Below are 20,520 nucleotides of genomic sequence, written 5' to 3'. Positions count from 1 at the left end.
TTAAGGTTTAAATTGATTTATTCTGGAATAATATTCCTGCCTTTTTATTATTCCTAATTATGTAAAAAATATACCGTTTTAAAAATTGGCATTCTGCTAGCTCTTTGGACTATTCTGGCATGTACTAAGATTTTTCAGGGTTTTTTTTGGAGTTCAGCTAATATTTCTTAAGCCACATGCTAACTGTTAACTAATTTTGGCAATTCTTTCAGTTTTTTAGGCTGTTTTGGACCTAGGCTAATATTTACATGCTAAATCTTTTAGCTAATTTAGGTTTTTTGGGGGGAAGTTTTTTATGCTATTTTGGAGCTCGGCTAATATTTACAGGCTAGCTGTATTAGCTAATTTAGTTATTTTGTTTTTTTATGCTATTTTGGAGCCAGGCTAATATTTACATACAAGCTGTTTTAGCTCATTTAGGCTTTTTTTTAATGTTTTAAGCTGTTTTAAAGCTAGGCTAATTTTCATATGCTAACTCTTGTAGCAAATTTAGGATTGTTTTTTTTGTTTGTTTTTTTTAGTCTGTTTTAGAGCTCGGCTAATATTTATGTGCTAGCTGAATTAGCTAATTTAGTTATTTTGTTTTTTTATGCTGTCCTGGAGCCAATCTAGTATTTACATCTTAGCTGTTTTAGCTAATTTAAGCTTTTTTATGCTATTTTGGAGCTAGGCTAATATTTACAGGCTAGCTGTATTAGCTAATTTAGTTATTTTGTTTTTTTATGCTATTTTGGAGCCAGGCTAATATTTACATGCTAGCTGTTTAAGCTAAGTTAGGCTTTTTATTTATTTATTTTAAGGTTTTAAGCTGTTTTAGAGCTAGGTTAATTTTCACATGCCAACTGTTTTAGCAAATACATGATTTTTTTAGTCTGTTTTAGCTAATTTAGTTTTTTTTTTAATGCTATTTTGGAGCTAGGCTAATATTCACATGCTAGGTGTTTTAGCTCATTTAGGCTTCGTTAAAAAAAAAAAGTTTTTAAGGCTGTTTTAGAGCTTGGCCAACATTCCAAATCCAGCTTACAGCATTCACACTAGCATTATTGGAAAATGTTATTAATACCCAGCCCTACTCCATATGCACTCTCCAAAATCATAAACGCAAAGCAAAAGTTTAAAAATGTAATTAAAAACAACAATATGAATTTTAGTCTGAAGCTTTTATTTATATGCACAAAGTTCACCACAAGGGCAACCTGGTTCCATCCCTCCCCATCAAAAAAAAAAAAAAAAGCATGAATGACAATTTGGCAGACAGAACCTCATTTATCAAAACAGAACCACAGGAGTCGAGTTCTGTGAAGTTCCTGCAGGAGAACCTTTAGTACAGAAACGCTTCTCGGTTAGAAATCTGCCACAAAAAAAGGCCAGAAATTCAGAAACAAACAGTTCAAATGAGGGATTTTTACACATGTTGATTAAATGATTAATATTTTGCTCTCATATGATCACCTTATGAAAGGCTTAAAAAATATACAATGTGTATAAAACATTTAATGAAACTGCAAAGCGACACTTTAAAACCTCGAGGATCCAGTCCAGTGATTGCCACTCACATCGTTACCAAAGCCGGAATTTGTTTTTACAAGCATCTGTGTTGGTTACAAAAGAAAAAAAAAGAATTAAGGTCATCAAATCTTCAAAGACACAAATTTTATTGCACATCTATGCAGACAGTGCTTTGAAATGGCAATTTGTAAGTGAACAATCGTCTTAGAAATGGAACTACTGCTCCTCTTCAAGTATTTCCAGCCGGCGAGGTCCGTACAGTAGAACGTAGGCTATATGCCAGTCTCCGCCCCCCGACAGCCGCAGGATGTCCTCCGGAGTGACCACGCTCACTTTGTCGTCGTCGAACTTCACCCACTCGTCTGTAACGGAACAGAAGCGTTTCCTGAGCGTGCTGAGTCGGCAGAATGTGAAAAAGCGGCGGTAAAAAGCTGCTTACCGTCTTTCCTCTTGACCCACCCCACGTAGTGACCCGACGAGCTGGAGCGGCCCTGGTGCGTCAGCACGGCCTGCAGGTCGTAGTAGCCGCTGTTGTTGGAGCCAATATCTACAATTTCAAAATAAAAGTTGGTAAATAATACAGGTAGTGCAGCTTCAAAAGATTATTTGAATGGTCGACTAATCACCAATTATTTTTTCCGATTAGTCGACTAATCGGGTCATTCACAAACTGGATGTAAAGAACACACCTTAACCGTCATTAGCTTTAAACTAACTAAAGCTGAATTTAGCCGCTGAAGATGTTAGTGCTGATAGCTGAAAACACTGAACCTGATAGCTAATACCTGAAAACGCAGAAGAAGATAGCCAGCTAAAATATTAGTTAAACTCCAAATTAGCCTTAAAAAAAATCCCAAATTAGCCAAAATAGTTACCATGGAGATGAAATATTAGCTAAACTCCAAAGTAACCTAAAAAACTGAAAAAAAATCCTAAATTAGCCAAAATAGCTAGCATGCAGCTGAAATATTAGCTAAACGCCAAATTTGCCTAAAAAACTGAAAAAATCCTAAATTAGCCAATATAGCTAGCATGAAACTCAAATATTAGTTGAACTCCAAAATAGCCTAAAAATGGAAAAAAATCTAAATTAGCCAAAAATGGCTAGCGTGCAGCTGAAATATTAGCTAAACTCCAAAATAGCCTAAAAAAACCTTAAGAAATGCTAAAATATGAAATCATGACTTTCTACTTTACTACACTCTGACTCCATATAATATAAAGAAGCAACTAATTGACAATTAAATTAGTCATTGACTTTTTTAATAGTTGATTAGTCGTCATTTAGTCAACTAATCGTGGCAGCCCTAAAGACAGGAAATTTAAATATCAGTTTTTATTTCTTTTTTTATTTTTATTATTTATTTTTTTAAATAACATTTTTTTATAAAAACATGTTTTTCTTTCTAACTTACCACCCGGGAACGAGAACGGCTCGTATTTCGTCTCTTTTGTTGCATCTGGTTTCTTCAACACCTGAACAGAAAGATGCTCAACTTTAAATAATTCATCTTCTAAAACAAACACTTTTTAAAGACCCACTCTGATAAAAATAGTGTCTATGAAATGTTCTTGAGGTTTCTCACGATGAAGAACATACACTAGGAAGATTTAGATTAAAACTGTTTCTGAGAATTTCTTTATTAACTGTTGAGAATCAGGAGCCACAAGCTCCATTCTGATGCGTCCACTGCAGACAAATAGATCCATGAACGTCTTTGTTTTCCTCGTCTGAGCTGGAAACTGGATCAAAACTGTACGGATAAATATTTCTGATATTGCTGCCATTTCTGTTGCACCGCTAATGTTAGCTTGGGGTTGTAAGCTAGCAGGAGAGAGCAGCGTAGCAAAATAAAAATGGCGAGCAATATTGTAGCTATCCCGGCGTACAGCTTAGAGCCAGATTTCAGCCCCGTGGAGGAAAACGACGACGTTCATGGGTCTATTTGTCTGCTAACGCGAGCTTTTTAAAACATCAGGCTTTCATCTGCACCTGATCCAACACAATTTGAATAAAGGAATACTCAGAAATGCAGTTTTAATCGTAAATTATTTCATACATCAGAAAAATGCTACAAGAAGAACATGTCTAAACAGGATTTTCATTGGAGCGTGACTTCCTGTCAGAGCCGTTACCTTCTGCTGCTGCTTCTCCAGCTTCTTGTCTTCCACCTCTTTGAACTTTGACCTGATGGGCAGCATCTTCTCCTGGAGCTCCGCGGTGCACAGCTCATAAACGTCCAGCATGAGCGGGAACTTGACGTCCTTTAGATACAATTGCACCACAGAATGGGTGAATACTGGACTCTGAGTGTTCAATAAAAAGTGATTGAGGTGTCCATCGTCAAAAATGAATGGACACCTCATCAGACATTATCCCTTACATCACACGTGTCACATTCAAGGCCCAGGGGCTGGATCCAGCCCTCCAGATCATTTTATTCTATTGTTATTAATGACCCGATGTTATCTTGTGCTCATTTCTAACTTGTATAATTTTGACAAAATGTATTTTTATGGAGAGTAAAGTATTGAAAGTTTTTGAAGTTTAAGTTGATTTATTCTGGAATAATATTCCTGCATTTTTATTATTTTTAATTATGTTAAAAAGTTACGGTTTTAATGTTTCAAGAATTAGAATTGTGCTAACTTTTTGGACTATATTGACATTTACTAAAAAAATTTGGGCTATTTTGGAGTTTAGCTAATATTTCAGCTACATGCTAGCTGTTTTGGCTAACGTATGGTTTTTTCAGTTTTTAAGGCTAATTTGGCATTTAACTAATATTTTATCAGCTTCAGTGTTTTCAGCTATCATCTACAGTGTTTTCAGCTTCAGTGCTTTCAGCTATCAACTTTAGTGTTTTCATCTATCATCTTCAGTGTTTTCAGCTTCAATATTTTCAGCTATCAACTTTAGCGTTTTCAGCTATCAACTTTAGTGTTTTCAGCTTCAGTGTTTTCAGCTATCATCTACAGTGTTTTCAGATTCAGTGTTTTCAGCTATCATCTACAGTGTTTTCAGCTTCAGTGCTTTCAGCTATCAACTTTAGTGTTTTCACCTATCATCTTCAGTGTTTTCAGCTTCAATGTTTTCAGCTATCAACTTTAGTGTTTTCAGCTATCAACTTTAGTGTTTTCAGCTATCAGCTTCAGTGTTTTCAGCTTCAGTGTTTTCAGCTATCAACTTTAGTGTTTTCAGCTATCATCTTCAGTGTTTTCAGCTATCAACTTTAGTGTTTTCAGCTATCATCTTCAGTGTTTTCAGCTATCATCTTCGGTGTTTTCAGCTATCGGCTTCAGTGTTTTCAGCTATCATCTTCAGCGTTTTCAGTTATCGGCTTCAGTGTTTTCAGCTATCATCTTCAGTGTTTTCAGCAATTGGCTTCAGTGTTTTCAGCTATCGGCCTTAGGGTTTTCAGCTATCATCTTCAGCGTTCTTAGCCATCAATTTCAGCATCTTCAGCTATCAGCACTAGCATCTTCAGCGGCCAAATTCAGATTACAGCATTCACACTAGGAGTGAGATAAAAACAAACCTTTAGAACTTTAGCATTCACAGACTCCTTCTCTTTGTAGAAAAATCGAACCATCTGAACAGTCAAGTAGGCAGGAAGACGACTAAGTTTTGACTGTTTGGAGAGAAAAAGAATAAAAACGTTCAGTTAGTAAAAAAAACATTTAAACATTAGAGAAAAAAATAAATAAGTTGTGTTTAAGTGCACTCACAGATTTTATATACAGGGCGTTTCTGTCCAAGGATGGAGACATTTTTGTGATCTCCTCCTGCAGTCTCTGGTGAACAGAAACATCAGATGTTCAGAGAGATCCAGCATGTTCAACATCTAATGAGTCCCAGCAGCCTCAGCGCTCATGAATATTTTAATATTTTAAGGAGTTTAAAGCTACAGTGAGTCTTTTTCTCAGCTTCTTCAGAGTCATAGTTGGAGGTTACAGCTGAAGACAGAAAGATCTCCTGCTGCTTCTAACAGAAGATGGTCGGTTGTTGAGGTACTTATGAAGATCATCAGGAGGTTCCATGACAGGTTTCAGCTTCTTTAAACAATCAGCTACAGAGCAGAACTTCTTTAGCTTCTGTTAGTGTCCTGCTCTGATGCTGCAGCCCCAGCATCTATGGCTACACTCTGCACAGCAGATATGGACCGTTTGGCTGCAAATGTTGAAGAACTTTGGCTCCTGGAGACGTTGAGTCTGTTTCATCTTGAAAGCAGCACTACTAGCATCACTGCAGAAGACGTCAAAAAACATGCAGACTTCCTTTAGACTCTACAGATCTCGCTTGGTTCTCTTCATCAAGGTGACCAAAAAATGGAAATGTTTGAATGAAAAATTGATTAGAAAAATGCACACATTTGTTACAACTTTCTGATTGTGTGTTTGTGGTTCTGTTTGTTTTCTTTTTCAGCAACTCAGCCAGCTGAGGGTCGGATCAGCTGAAGATGGGATCAGCTGAGAGTCGGATCATCTGAGGATTAGAATAGCTGAGTCGGATCAGATAAGAGTCGGATCAGCTAAGAGTGGATCAGCTGAGAGTCAGATCATCTGAGGACTGGAATAACTAAATCGGATCAGCTGAGAGTCCGATCAGATGAGAGTCGGATCAGCTGAAGATGGGATCAGCTGAGAGTCGGATCATCTGAGGATTGGAATAGCTGAGTCGGATCAGCTGAGTTGGATCAGCTGAGGGTCGGATCAGCTGAGGACTGGAATAGCTGAGTCGGATCAGATGAGAGTCGGATCAGCTGAAGATGGGATCAGCTGAGAGTCGGATCAGCTGAGGGTCGGATCATCTGAGGATTGGAATAGCTGAGTCGGATCAGCTGAGAGTGGATCAGCTGAGAGTCAGAACAGCTGAGAGTCGGAACAGCTGAGAGTCGGATTACATGAGAGTTAGATCCGCTGAGGAGGATCAGATCAGCTGAAGATTGGCTTAGCTGAATCAGATCAGATGAGCGTCAGATCAGCTGAAGATGGGATCAGGGGTGGAGTCTTCCATGTTGATTTTCCGTATTTTCACAGCTTCCCGTTTGTGTAGGAGTATCCAGCTGAGCTGATTCTGGTTCAGTTCTTCTTTCGGAAACCCGTTTGTTGGTTTTTCTTTCCTGGGTGGAGAACTTTCTCTCTAGCGGGGATAAAGCGAGCAGCAGTTCCGACAGGTGGCTGCTGGGTTTTAAAGAGTCCTCTAACACTCTTTCTATAACAACCCAACCCACTCACTTCCAGCTGATCCACTAAGTTCGTGTTCGGACAAAAGCTCAGAAATTCTGGAAAAGTTCCATTTATAGCTTGGATGTTTAGAATATAACTGAAACAAATGTTAGGGAACAGGTTTGAGTGAAAGGGAAATTAATGAAGGATTTCTACTATGTTTGAGTGAAGAAACTTCACTGAACAATTTCCCTGATACATACCAGCCTTAATCCCGTTGCAAGGTATTTGACCTCCTGGTTGATGAAGCAGCTGAGCTGCAGCTGACTCTCCTTGCCTTTGATTGGTTCTTCTTCTTCAGACTCTGTGCATTTCATACTAAACAAAAGAGGAAAAAGTCAAAACACTGGAGAGAAACCAAAGCCCGAACAGACAGAAAGGATACCTAGTTTCGTATTCTACTCCAAAATACTGGTCGATGAAGTTCTTCTTGGAGGAGGCAGCAGCAGCTCCGCTCTCAGAATCGGTCTAAAGATCAACCAAAGATCCATGAGAGTCAACAGAAGAACAGAATTCCTTCACTTTAAAGCAGGGGTGTCAAAATCAATCACACAAGGGGCCAAAATCTAAAATACAACTCAGACGAACAGGATAAACATTTACTGAACACTAACTAAATTTATAAAACTCTAAAACTGTAACTTTTTAACATAATAAGCTAAATTTTTAGCTAAATGCAAAATGAGCCCAAAAAATAAAGCTAAAACAGCTAGCATATAGCTTAAAAATGAGCTAAGCTTCAAATATCCTAAAAAACTAATAAAAGCCTACGGTGGCATGTAGCTGACATATTAGCTAAACTCCAAAACAGCCTAAAAAGCTAAAAACAAAAGCCTGAATTAGCCAAAACGGCTAGCATGTAGCTAAAATATGAGCTGAACACCAAAATGGAGAAAAAAAATTGAAGAAAAAAAAGCCAAAATTAGCCAAAACAGATACCATGTACCGGTAGCTAAAATATCAGCTAAACTCCAAGACAACCAAAATAACTGCAAGAAAACATCGGACTGTTAATATTAATAAAATATGATAAAATGATCTGGAGGGCCGGATTCGGCCCCCGGGACTTTGAAACATGTGCGTTAAAACAAAAGCGAACCTCCATGGCAGCTTCTGGTTCAAGCGGCTCCAGTTTCTGTTGAAGGACTCTCATCATCTGCAACCAACACTCGTTAGCGTCCTAAAAGACAAACAACAGATGAGGTTTATTAAACTTTGTTACCCACAAAACATATTGTAAAATCTAAGTAATTAAAACAGTAAACAGAGTTGATCACCTGCTGAAGGTACTGTCCCTGATCCCCCTTCTCAGCAAACTGTGGGAAGGCCATGTGAAGGAACTGCAGAAGAATAATGGGGGGGAGGCTGGACGAAGTCTTGTCCATCGTTTCATATAAATCACGAAGTGCTTTAATGAAAGAATATTGTTTTAGGCACAAAACAACGTTTAGCAGTGATGAGAGCTAGTGCTGCTACAAATGATTATTTAAACAGTCGACTAATCACCGAGTATTTTTTACGATTAGTCGACCAATCATGCATAAACTGGATGTGAAGCACACATCTTAACCATCATTTCAGATTTAAACAAACCAAAAATTAGATATATAGCATTACCTGCAATAATGCTAGTGTGAATGCTGTTAGCTGAATTTGGATACAGAAGATGCTAGTGCTGATAGCTGAAATTGATAGTTAAAAACACTGAAGTTGAGAGCTAAAAATGCTGAAGCTGATGGCCAGCTAAAATATTAATTAAATATAAAATTAGCCAAAAAACTGAAAAAAGCCAAAGTTAGCAAAAAAAGCTAGCATGTAGCCTAAATATAAGCTAAACTCCAAAATAGCCTAAAAAACAAAAAAAGGCTAAATTAGTTGAAATAGCTTGCATGTAAATATTAGCTAAACTCCAAAATAGCTTAAAAAATGAAAAAAACTTAAGTTAGCCAAAATAGCTACCATGTAGCTGAAATATTAGCTAAATTCCAAAATAGCCTAAATTAGCCAAAACAGCTAGCATGTAATATCAGCCTAACTTCAAATTAGCCTAAAAAATGAGAACAACCTAAATTAGCCTAAATAGCTAGCATGTAGCTGAAAAATAAGCTCAACTCCAAAATAGCCTAAAAAACAAAAAAATGCTTTAATTAGCCAATATAGCCAGGATGTAAATATTAGCTATACCCCAAAATAGCTTTGAAAACTGAAGTTAGCAAAAATAGCTAGCATGTATCTAAAATATTAGCTTAACTCCAAAATAGCCTAAAAACTGAAAAAAATCCGCAATTAGCCAAAATAGCTAGCATGTAGCTGAAATATTAGCTAAACTCCAAAGTAGCCTGTAAGACAAAAATGCCTTAATTAGCCGAAATAGCCAGCATGTAAATATTAGCTAAACCCCAGAATAGCTAAAAAATGGAAGTTAGCAAAAAATAGCTAGCATGTCTCTAAAATATTAGCTTAACTCTAATACAGCCTGAAAACGTAAAAAAAAAAAAAATCCTCAATTAGCCAAAATATCTAGCATGTAATATTAGCATAACCCCAAAATAGCATAAAAAAAAAACAAAAAAGCCTAAATTAAAATATTAACCTAACTCCAATTAGCCTAAAAAACTGAAAAATGTCATATTGGCAAAAAAGGCTAGCATAATGCCATCAACTCCATATAATATAAAGTAACAATTAATCGACTATTAAATTAGTTGTTGACTATTTTAATAGTCGATTAGTCGACTAATCGTGGCAGCCCAAATGTGAGCTGAATGTAAGCTCCGCCCACCTGCTGTGATGTACTGTGACGGTGCATTTGCTCCTGAGGATCGCAGAGCTCCTGAATACCTGAAACCCACAGATGAGTGAGACCGAGCAGAGACAAACCATCCAGAGTTCATTCATTTTAAAGACCTTCTCAGGGCTGTTTTCAGCTCAGGAACAGAGCGCAGACACTGCACCGTGGCGTTCATGTAGCAGGTGTTGCCCAGGTTTGTCAGCCCACACGGCAGCTCCATCTGAACAGGAAGACACATTTAACGATCATCTTTACAAGTCTGAGCCTTTTCATCCTCAAAATGACCCAACCTGCAGTTTTAAAAAACATATATAAATGTGGAATATTCATGCTTCCTCACCGCTGAGGCCAGCTGCTCCTCAGTCATGTCCTCCACAAACATGGGCCGGACCGCCGGTTCCTCGGGCAGAGCTTCTGCTGACCCCATCATCAGAAGAGTCATTCCCTACAAACATTCAACAACAACACAAAATCAACACAAATTTGTCTGTTTTTGAGAAAGTGCAGCTGTCTAGAACCAGACATACTCACATTTTTCAGCTTTATGTTACCCCACTCATCATCCTGGAAAGAGATTATGAGAAAAAAAACTGATTAAAAGTCTCAAACTTTCATTTAACATCTTAAATAAAGTTTTAGAAAAATGTAAAAGTCATCTGGACTAAAGTTTTATGTTTTAAAAATATGCTCTGATAATCTTTTGATCTGTTTTCAAATCAAACGTTTAACTATAATACTTAGTCAAAAAACGTGTTTGTTTTTTTAAAGCAGTCACAGAGTTAGGTAAAGAAATTTGCCTCCAAGTTGTGGGCGGGCTATTGAGCAACCCCGCCCCCCTTCCCTTCCCAGTTTTAGGGAGCTTTTTTGTAACTTTTCTAGATCAATTCATCACTTTGAACTGATTTAATCTTAATAGATCAATAATCGTTTCATAAAAATGTAAATCGATTCAGCACATAAAGCTGAAGTCTGCTGGCTTGATGCTAAAGTTTAATGAATTTTCCCATAGGACAGCTAATGCTAACGCTCGGACGACGTAAACATACACTGCTGACTAAATGATCATCTTTATAAAATCACAGGAATGAATTTTACAAACTATTTTAAGGAAATATTTTTTAAAACAACTATTTGTGGTCTAAAATATCGTTTTTTTCCCCTTATATTGTCTTCTTCTGAAATAAGGTGTAATGCTATAGTGCGATCGCCACCTAGTGGCCAAACTGAAACGTCCTCCAGGGGAAGCAGAACAATGTTTACAATGTTAATGATCTGAATGTTTTTGTTAGAACTTCTTCTTTAGAGAATCCAAGTAACACTGTATGAAATTAACAATCTCATTATTTCACTGATACATTTTACAGTATGTGAACTGTATCAGATTAATATAAATATCTTAAAATCATATAGTAGATTATTAATGTATTTCTAAACAAATGTGTATAAATGTGTGAACTCAAAATTAAATTAAATAATCAAAAGAATCAGAAAAAAAATCAGAATTGAACAGATTCAGGCTCTTGTGAATCAAATCATTTCTGGAAATTATAATCGATACCCAGATCTAATCTTAATTAACTCACAAAAAAGCTAAAATGTCGAGAAGGCCATCCAGTATTGATACATATTCCATCTTAGACAAGGAAAATGAAAGATCTATTTGTCTGCAACTGGATTTCATCTGAAATTGGCAGAGCAAGGAGACTTTACCCTGGCCTTTTCACTTACTGAATCACACATTTAAGCTTCATCTGCTCCAATTTGAATGAAGAAATACCCAGAAAATGTGGTTTTAATCTTAAATTATTTTGAGTATGTCCTTTATCATGAAAAATTTGCTACAAGAACATGTTAAAAACACGATTTTCATTGGAGAGGGTTTTTTTTAAACCCAAGTCTGACTTGATAGAAACTTTTTCTGTATGGAACCCTGCTGGATCAATTCGCCTTTGTAGATAATTTGAAATAACTTTACAGAAGAATAAAATTATGCACATAAATGTTTTTAATTTGCCCTGTTACAGCATATAATGCAAATATAGATTGTCATCTAATATCTAATTAAATAAATATTCTAATTTCTAGAGCAGTATGACATAAAATAACATCTGCAGTTGGGAATAAACTACCTACTGCCTTACAGACAATAACAGGAATATGAATCAGTAATCATAGTTTTTGATTAAAATTTTGTGACAACTTTGCAAAAGGCAACCTAAACGTAGATCCTTTTATGTTTCTAGATGAACATAGAGCGCGTGTTCTTCATGTTCTTCATACCTTTAGAGTGCCTCCCTTCACCATGACCTTCTGCCGGTCTGGTTGAACTCCTGTCAGAGCGAAAAGCTGAGCCTTGAAAACCATGGGTGGCTCCTCTGTGTTCAGCTCCACAGCATCAAACTTCTCTTTGCCCCATTTCACATTTACTGGAAGAGAAAGTGGCTCCACGTTACGGCTTTTAACGCAGAGACGGCTGTATCACATTGCAGCGATGTGTGACACAGCAATTCAGCTGCAACTCTGAGCAGAATGTCAGATCATTATAGAAAGTGGAAGCTGAGGGTGAGTTCAAATTTAACAAATTGAAAGTGTAAAGGTGTCCAATTGTGTTTATGATGAAAAAGTAGAAGACATGATTAGTTAGACAAGTCCTTCTTGAAAGAAACTGGTGACGGATGACAAACAAAAATATTAAGCTCCAGAAGCCTTTAGCTAAACTTATAATTTAAATATGAAAGCTATAACATGTCCATTGATCAACATAAATAACTAAGTATTAGAATGAGTGTGCCATCAATAAAAACATGTATATTAGAAAGAAAAAAACACAACCAACCAATACATATCTGTGCTAAAATAGCCCAGCTTTGTTTAAAATGCTATAAATTTCGAAATAAACGAAAATCAATGACGATCAAACAACCCCACATGGTGACTAACACTTCTATAAAGTTTAGACATAAAAATCTAAGCTATGGGTCAAACCAGTGTTAATAATTTCAACGCAATTCTGACAAACTTAAATGTCAGGCTAACAAGCTAGCCAAACAGCTAGCTGAAGTAGCTGCTGACTCGCTCGTGCCAGCTACACGATAAAATTAAAAACAACTTAACAAACTTTACGTGGTTATTCAAACTTATTAAGTATATCTGTAACATAATGTTTCCAGAAATAACTATTTCCGATAGGCAAGAAATAAGAGAACTAGCTGGCTTCGACTGTTAGCATGCTAGCTGCAAATCATGCTATAAAGCTAGGCTAATGTAATATACGCTCGCGCACTAACGCACGTGTAATGACTCCGGTTTTGGCTTTTTTTCTAGTGGCAGTTAGCGAGTAAGGTTATGTTTGTTTCATACCCGTAAACACCGGCATGGTTGTCAATCTCTCCCTTCCTCGGTCCTGAGTTTTTGTTTTTTTCTTTCCTGTTTCGGTTCACCGGGGAGCAAATCAAGAGTTGAAGGCTCGTTGTGGGTCTGAACTTCATTCAAACAGGATGACGCTGCAACAACACGCTGGAGACTCAGCGATGAGATCCGGATCGACTAGCCTGCCTGCTGCACCATAGACATCGGAATCTCCCAGAATGCATCAGGCTAACTCACACTCAGTGTGCGCGCGCGCTGAAAAACACATTTTAAAGTCGTCCTTTGTTGGTTTTTAATGTTGTAAAATTGTCTTGCAGAGGAAAAGTGACTCACTACTTCAAAAAATATGTAAAATAAAAATAATCCATCCATCCATCTTCTTGACCGCTTTGTCCCTTTCGGGGTCGCGGGGTGCCGGAGCCTATCCCGGCTGCTGAAGGGCGAAGGCGGGGTACACCCTGGACAGGTCGCCAGTCTGTCGCAGGTAAAATAAAAATAATATTAATAATAATAATATCCATTATTATTATTATTGTTAGTAGTAGTAGTAGTAGTATTGTTATTATCAACACTAATAATAATTATAATATATTTTGTGTGTGTTTATAACATGCTCTTATGGCATTATGTTGATGATTAAAGGCACTTAAAGGAAATAACATTATGTATTTTTTTTTTTGCAATCTCTCTTTTTTTAGCTTTTTAATCACAGATTCTATTATTTTTTGTGCTTTTTAATAAAGGAAGAGTAACAGGTCATTCATTCCGTCATGGTAAAACATGTTTTTGGGGCATTAGTTCATTGGGGATTGTCCTGAGATTGATATCCACACCACAGTTCAACTCCCTCCCTCTGTCTGTACGTCAGAATACGTAAAGGATAAAAAATCATTTCCAAATTAACTGTTTTTTTTATTGCAATATAATTGAAAAACAGGGTTAGTTACTTCACATTTATATCAAAGCAATAATAAACTTTAATGTGTAAAAGAAAATTGTTCACTTGACACTTTATTTATTGACACTTTTTAATAAAGTGTTATAATGGTCTTTGGTGATCAGCTGTGGGACAAAAAAAATAAGTTAAATATTTAAACTGAATCAATTTCATCAGCATTTAAATTCAATTATCTTAATTGAATTTAAAATTGTGTAGCTGATTGTTTTGGCTTGAGGCTCTGGTGAGGTTAGTAAATTTGACCTGAAGGGCGATGGGAGAGAACAGAATGTGAAGATCATTTGGGGGTGAAACTATTTTGGTGACGCAAAAACACAAAATCCTTAACGGACTTTTAATTTTCAACCGTTAACACAATAATTCCAGTAGATATACGATTAAACTGACAATATTAAAAATTAATGCTCCATGTTTTTTTTTTTTAAACCACTCAATCAAGAGATATCGACAGCTTTAGTATTCCTCATAAATGCCCCCATGTCAAATAACTAACCAACATTATGGAGAAAGTTTTGATCTTTTGTCAGAGGTTTGTTAATAGAAAATGTTTGCAGGTAAATCTACAGAGCATTCCTGCCTTTTTTATTATATAATATTATATATATCATGTTATATATATTATGTTAAGAAGTTGCAGTTTTAAAAATTAGCATTCTGCTAGCTTTTTGGACTATTTTGGCATTTAATAAGATTTTTTGGGATATTTTAAAATTTAGCTAATATTCAAGCTACATGCTAACTGTTTTTGGCTAATTTCCTCTCAGTTTTTAAGCTATTTCTGAGTTTACCTAATATTCAAGCTACATGCTAACTGTTTTGGCTAATGTAGGATTTTTTTCAGTTTATTAGACTGTTTTTGACTTGGGCAAATATTTCAGCTACATGGTTTCTGTTTTGGCCAATATAGGTTTCTTACAGTACTTTCATTTTTTTTTGTATCTATTTAGGCTAATTTTTTAGCTACATGTTAGCTGTTTTGTTCTAACCTAAGTTTTTTTTTGTGTTTTTTGGAGTAATTTGGGATTTAGCTAGTATTTTAGCTGGCTTTTAGCTTTAGCGTTTTTAGCTATCAATTTCAGCATCTTCAGCTACCAAATTCAGCATTTACACTAGCATTATCACAGGTAATGCTATATATCTAGTTCATAATTATGTTAAAAGGTTACGATTTTAAGTTTTAAAAATGTAGTTTTACAGTGTTCAATAAATGTTTATCCTGTTCAGCCCACGACCTAAAGTGTGTTTTGGATTTTGGCCCTCTGTGTGATTGAGTTTGACACTCCTGACATAGGAAGTGAATTACTGTAAACATTTTAATTTAAAAATTGTCCTTAAAGTCCACAAAAACATAAATTAAATGCATTTTTAAATGTTGAGTTGAAACTGAACTCTTTTGGTGTTAAATGTCGCAGACCTCTGATCTAGTAATTTCACTTCCTCAGCAAATTAAATTAATAATTTGGTCGTCAAACATTTTATTTAACATTTTTCCGAATAGTTGAAATAGTTTTTTCTGTAGTTTTTCGCAGCAGGTTTAAAGAATTCTTTTACGGTGGAACAAATGATGGTTTTCAGTGAAGTCTTAAAAAATGAAAAGTGAACAGAAAGTGTGCATCAAAGCAAACTTAAAAAGCAATAATTTGCTAAAGCTGTCAACCTGATGATGGTTTCTATTTATACTTTGTAACTTGAGACAACTTTCATGATGCAAAAGCTGAAAAATATGCAGACTAGATTCCCTTCTGAAGCTTTTCAGCACTGAAAATCTTAAAATATAAACTTTAGAGTTATAATTTAGAAAATAAAATCAAGATGCTTCATGCTTATTTAAAAATAATAATTGAAAAAGCATCAGATGCTTTTAAATATCTTTATGGGTTTTTTGGAGCGAAAAGTCACAGTGAGTCGAACTTTGTTTACAGGGAAAGTAGTATACAAACCACAATAAAGATATGTTTATTGACATATCCATCAGTGCGGAATCCAATGCAATTTATCCATGCAAATTATCCAGACAGGAGTAGATCATTTTTCCAGTGCTTTTTTTTTTCCTGAAAAGAAAAAAATCCAAATGACTGTAGAGGTATTCCAATAATCTGAACGTCTCCTTATATACACTGGGGGGGATTTGCATTAATATTCTCTCCAAAACTGTTGGTCTCACCTGAATTCTCTTTCTTTCAATAAATGAGATTTTTGTTTTGTTTAATTTTCATAAAGCAAGTTTGAATAAAAAACAAAAAAATCTGTGATGGAAGAGTTAAGATTTTTGCTGAAACAGACAAAAACAGATATGGCAGTAAAATCAAAAATCCAAATGTTAAGGCACTAGGTGGGCCGTCTGCTACACCGCTTTAGTCTTCTACAAATAATTTACAGTCAAGTCAAACAGTGCAGTTTTACATTTGTTAACTTAATGTTTTCCTTTTGAGCCATTTATCTATGAATCAATGTAAGGCAACACATTACAAAAAAATGAATACAAGAAAAAATATTACAGAAGCAATGTACCAAAAAAAAAAAAACTATTACGTTTAACGACTCCTTATATGCCATTACAATGAAACTTTATGGCTTGGAGCAATAAAATTACAATAAAAATAATGCATAGATTTAAATGATGATCTTGCATGCTTCTCACTCAATACTCGAAACGTCTAATACTAAAGTCCCACTTTGATATCCAGAACCGGGTCACCTTGCAGAGTGATGAGAATACAGGGGAAAGGCCATAAACATTAGATAAAGGCATCAGTCATTTTTGAGTTGGAATCAACATTTTGCATTTAGCTGAGGGGATGAAATGACAGAGCAGAGATTCACTTTCCTCCCCTCAGACCAAACCTTCAGATCTACAGTCCCTCCATGGACAAAAAAAAGTACCTTAAAATAAAACTTGCACAAGTCCACTTTTACTTTTTTACACTCCAGTTTCTTGAGCACAGAATGCAGCTGTCCATCTTCATGCAAGAGTGCCATCTTGTGGTAGAAACGAAGAGCTGCGAGTTCAGACGAGTTCTTGAGGAGATCGGCCTTTTCATGTTTATGATGCCTTAAGTCTAATAAAGATCTTTTTTTTGTCTTTTCAATAAATTCTTTTTGTAGTACAGGCTTCCCATTTTTGTGTTGAGGAAGAGGAGAAAGTTCAGGGTCCAGAAAAAGATCCCAACGCTTCAGATGGTTAGCTGGAAGACAGAACAGAGGACAGGGTGTCCAGTGAAAGGGAAGCACTTTGCCGCCGCCGCCACGTTTTAAGGAGAGAAAACCCTTCATCTGAGTGTCTACAGTGAAAGTTGGAGAATAACCTCTGAAGTTAGTTTTAGTAACCCAAGAACATGTCAGTGAAGTGTCCCCGCCCAGAACCCACCGACCGACAGGAAGTGGGTGTTGTTAGAAGAACCCAGCGACACCACGAACGGACAGACAGACTTAAAACTGAAGGACTAAAACTACGTCAGCGCTTTGGGAGGAGCTCCTGTCAGCAAGTGCTGGATGTTGTGTCTGCTGCTTGGAGGGTGGACTGCGCTCGGCTAGAACACAGGAGACAAACAGCAGGTCACATGACGGGCTCCGCCACAGTCTGAGGCTGCGTTCACACCAAACCAGACCCGAGCATCACGCCCGCCGTGTGTGCGAGGAGCTACAGTCGAAAGTTTGCAGCCTCATCACTACATTATGGTTGACGCCGAAAGATCAGGTTGATTCATTGAAGAGCTTTAGAAAACCGGTAAGTATTGGCAAGAGTCGGACAATACGATACGTATCCAGATAAATCCCAAGATTATATTTCACTATTTTTAAAAAATTATGAAATGAGAATTGTCTGAATATTTAAGTAAACTACATATTATTTCATGATCAGAACTCTAAGACTGAAACTGTATCTCATAAACAAAGTTGCTTTTACCAAAGCAAATTCACGGTGCTTTTATTTTGGTAATTTAGAAAATATTTAAAGGGTGACCAAACCCTGAATCAACTTTTTTGTCTGTTGACCTCTATAAATGGGGCTTTAAAAGTGCTGTCTGTTGCCACATTTTTGACAAATTAAAATAAACGTGTTTAATTCATGACAATATAGTCAAAAACCGTCAATGTGCTGCCCCCTACTGGTTGAAACAGACATCGCAGTTGAATTTTGTGATGGGTCACATGTTTAAGCCCCAGAAGCGTCGGGTCATCAAGCCCCGCCCATCTTTGAATCTGTAACGGTCGGTTGTTAGCTTGTTGATCAAAATAGTCTTAGTTGAAAAAAATATAACTTTTAACATGAACTGTGAAATGGACAGCACCATTTCTTAAAGTTCAGATATCAAAATTCAAGACATTTTAAAGACTTTTTAAGGTGTTATTTCCAAATTCCTAATATTTATTATCACAAATCCAATGTGCACAATTTCACGGTCAGCGACTGTGACCCAGTTTAATGACTGTTGTCCCACATTAGTGCAAGGAGGGAAATATATCAAATAAAATGACTATTATGTTCATAAAAATAAGAAAAATATCACATTTCAAGAAGAGATTCTCCTTCAAGTTTTTGTTATTTTATCGTTATTTCTTATTGTTTTACTGTTTTAATGTTTTTATCGTTTCAGTGATTGTTTTGTGTCTTTTTTAGTATTTTATCTTTTAATTATTTTATTGATATTTTATTTTCTATCCAGTTTTTAGTTGTTCCTGCTTCTAAAAGTGCTATATAAACAATAAATTGATTGACATCAATAAAACGTCGTAGAGCAAAGTGGAGTTCCTGATTGGTTGACGGACACAAACTCTTCACTAACATTCAGATATTTTAACTTAGTCGTGATGCCTTAAGGGCGCCGCAGGACCTCAGATCGCCACGGGACCCTCGTTGGGCGTGAACGCAGCTTAACCCTCTGGGGATTAAATCCACTGACGGTAAAACATCTTCATTTAATGCTGTTGACACGTTTTCATCGGGTCTTTTAAGAGTAAAATAAGGTCACGCTCCGATGAATGACAATAAAAACGTGCGTTGAATCCACCAAACTCCTCATTACCTGAGCTTCGCTGTATTGCTTTTAGGGTTCTTGCGGAAGGACTGGTTGGGTATGGAGCGAGTGGACAGAGAGCGAGGCGAGGTTCTAGAGAAGGACGCCGGGGGGGTTTTGGGGATCTTCTTTCCAAGATGGCCGATCCACTTCTTCTGCTCCTCCTGGGTCAGGGCCAGCAGGAGCATGTCCCGGGCTGAGGTAACGTCGTAGTTTACTGCAGACAAACGGGAAAAGTTCAGATTCCGACGGTCATTCCCGTCAGGTGGAAGGAGAGGACGCTTCACCTTTGCAGGGAGCGATGACGTCCTCCTTCTTGTCGAGGTGGTCTTTGTGGCACTTGACATGGCAGCGTCGACACTCCAGGGCGGGCGGGGGCTTGAAGACGTTCCACAGAGGCTTGGAGCAGGCCTCGCAGCTGGAGGGGAAGTGGTACAGCGTGGGGATGAACTCGTGGCCCTTGTGGGGCAGACAGTTGGTCTTGTCCCCCTGAGGAGCCGTCTCCACCTCCGACTCCTTCCTGCACTCTCCCTCGTTGGCGTACAGGATCTGCACGGGCGGAAGGCGGAGTCAGCGATCAGTCGGCCAATGGGAGCCGAGCAGGAAACGTGTGCCGGGGTGGGTGTGGCCTTTTACCTGGAATATCCGGGGGATTTCTTCAGTTTCGGCTCGGTACACGTCTCCCTGCGTGACTGGTCTGACGTGAAACAGTTTGCTGGACGAGACAGAAAAGAAAACAGTTATTTTATGTCCAAACTCCCTCATTTCTCCCTCAAAGATAAACGGTGTTCTGGATTTGAACCCATTCAGACACATTCATGACTTATTTAACGCTGAATATTTCCTAAAAACCTAAAAAATATGAAGATTTTCCATAAATCCATTCTGTTTTGTCATGAAAAATTGGAGGATTAATAGAAAACAAATATAAATACATATTTTTCAGATTACAAATCATCCAAATGCAATGCATTGTGGTCTATGTTCACCAATCTAGAGTAGCTTGTTGCAAAGACTTCTGGGAAATTTCTGGAGCACTGGATGTTGGAATTGTAGATTGGGACACCCCAAAAATTGCACCCAAAACGGCCAAAAGAGTAGTGAGGGAATTCGGACCGAACCAGGGATATGAAGAGACTCGAGGGCGGGAACGAGTGTCCGAATACTCGGATATTTGCGATGTGTTCCCAAAGATTGGGGATGAATATATGTGACATCTGAGAACGCTCATTTGTGATCTTTACAAAAATAATAATGTAGTAAAAATATACAGAGCTCCTCAAGGGACACCCAAGTAAATAAAGAAAAGTTACGGTAGAAAAAATAATTTAATCAAAAAAATTAAGTAAAAAAAAAAAAAGGTTCTAAAAATTAAAGTAAAATAAATTTCTGGAGTCCACCTGATAGTAACTAGTTTGCACCAGATATATATTTTTTTCTTAAAATGGAAGTAAAAAAAGAAGAAATTTCTAAAAATTGAAGTAAAACTATTTTTTTCTAAAAAAATCTGTTTACTTTCTGGTGTGGACCAGATAGTAACTGGTGTGCACCAGATGATAGTAAATAAACACTTTTTTTCCAAATATTAAAGTAAAAAAAAAAGAAGAAGAAATTTCTAAAAATTGAAGTAAAAAATATGTTTTTTT

The 20,520-nt window shown here is 36.9% G+C and overlaps 2 protein-coding genes across 4 annotated transcripts in view; both read right to left on the bottom strand.

Moving 5' to 3' along the window:
• Positions 1-1,145: 1,145 nt before the first annotated feature.
• usp14 (ubiquitin specific peptidase 14 (tRNA-guanine transglycosylase)) lies at positions 1,146-13,147 on the bottom strand. Its single transcript, XM_024273826.2, has 16 exons — positions 12,890-13,147; positions 11,810-11,955; positions 10,061-10,093; positions 9,870-9,974; positions 9,646-9,749; positions 9,521-9,579; positions 8,016-8,146; positions 7,838-7,918; positions 7,124-7,206; positions 6,942-7,056; positions 5,239-5,304; positions 5,049-5,141; positions 3,646-3,774; positions 2,925-2,985; positions 1,949-2,056; positions 1,146-1,871 (listed from the first exon to the last, which is right to left on the bottom strand). The coding sequence occupies exons 1-16, from the start codon at positions 12,903-12,905 to the stop codon at positions 1,726-1,728; spliced, it is 1,476 nt and encodes a 491-aa protein (XP_024129594.1). The 5' UTR covers positions 12,906-13,147; the 3' UTR covers positions 1,146-1,725.
• A 2,649-nt stretch (positions 13,148-15,796) lies between these two features.
• rock1 (Rho-associated, coiled-coil containing protein kinase 1) overlaps positions 15,797-20,520 on the bottom strand; it is a 52,733-nt gene continuing 48,009 nt past the window's right edge. The window contains exons 30-34 of one of the 3 annotated variants that reach the window (XM_024273693.2): positions 19,511-19,589; positions 19,162-19,423; positions 18,884-19,091; positions 17,310-17,386; positions 15,797-17,041 (exon numbers count right to left, since the gene is read on the bottom strand). In XM_024273693.2, the coding sequence (XP_024129461.1) occupies positions 17,335-17,386; positions 18,884-19,091; positions 19,162-19,423; positions 19,511-19,589 (601 nt within the window). In that variant the 3' untranslated portion in view covers positions 15,797-17,041; positions 17,310-17,334. Of the gene's footprint in view, positions 17,387-18,883; positions 19,092-19,161; positions 19,424-19,510; positions 19,590-20,520 lie in introns of all 3 variants that reach the window. The other 2 variants (XM_036216213.1, XM_024273694.2) reach the window with 2 other exon arrangements.

The sequence above is a fragment of the Oryzias melastigma genome, linkage group LG17 (assembly GCF_002922805.2).
Source record: "Oryzias melastigma strain HK-1 linkage group LG17, ASM292280v2, whole genome shotgun sequence".
Classification (NCBI taxonomy): domain Eukaryota; kingdom Metazoa; phylum Chordata; class Actinopteri; order Beloniformes; family Adrianichthyidae; genus Oryzias; species Oryzias melastigma.
The sequence above is the reverse complement of the archived record's forward strand: the minus strand, read 5'-3'. Positions and strand labels throughout refer to the sequence as shown.

What these genes read in the sequence shown, in the direction of transcription:
- usp14 (XM_024273826.2), bottom strand. An exon ending in AGGAGCAGCTGGCCTCAGCG is followed by an intron (nt 9,750 to 9,869) that starts GTGAGGAAGCAT and finishes CTTCCTGTTCAG; the next exon opens with ATGGAGCTGCCGTGTGGGCT. An exon ending in CTGAAAACAGCCCTGAGAAG is followed by an intron (nt 9,580 to 9,645) that starts GTCTTTAAAATG and finishes TGTGGGTTTCAG; the next exon opens with GTATTCAGGAGCTCTGCGAT.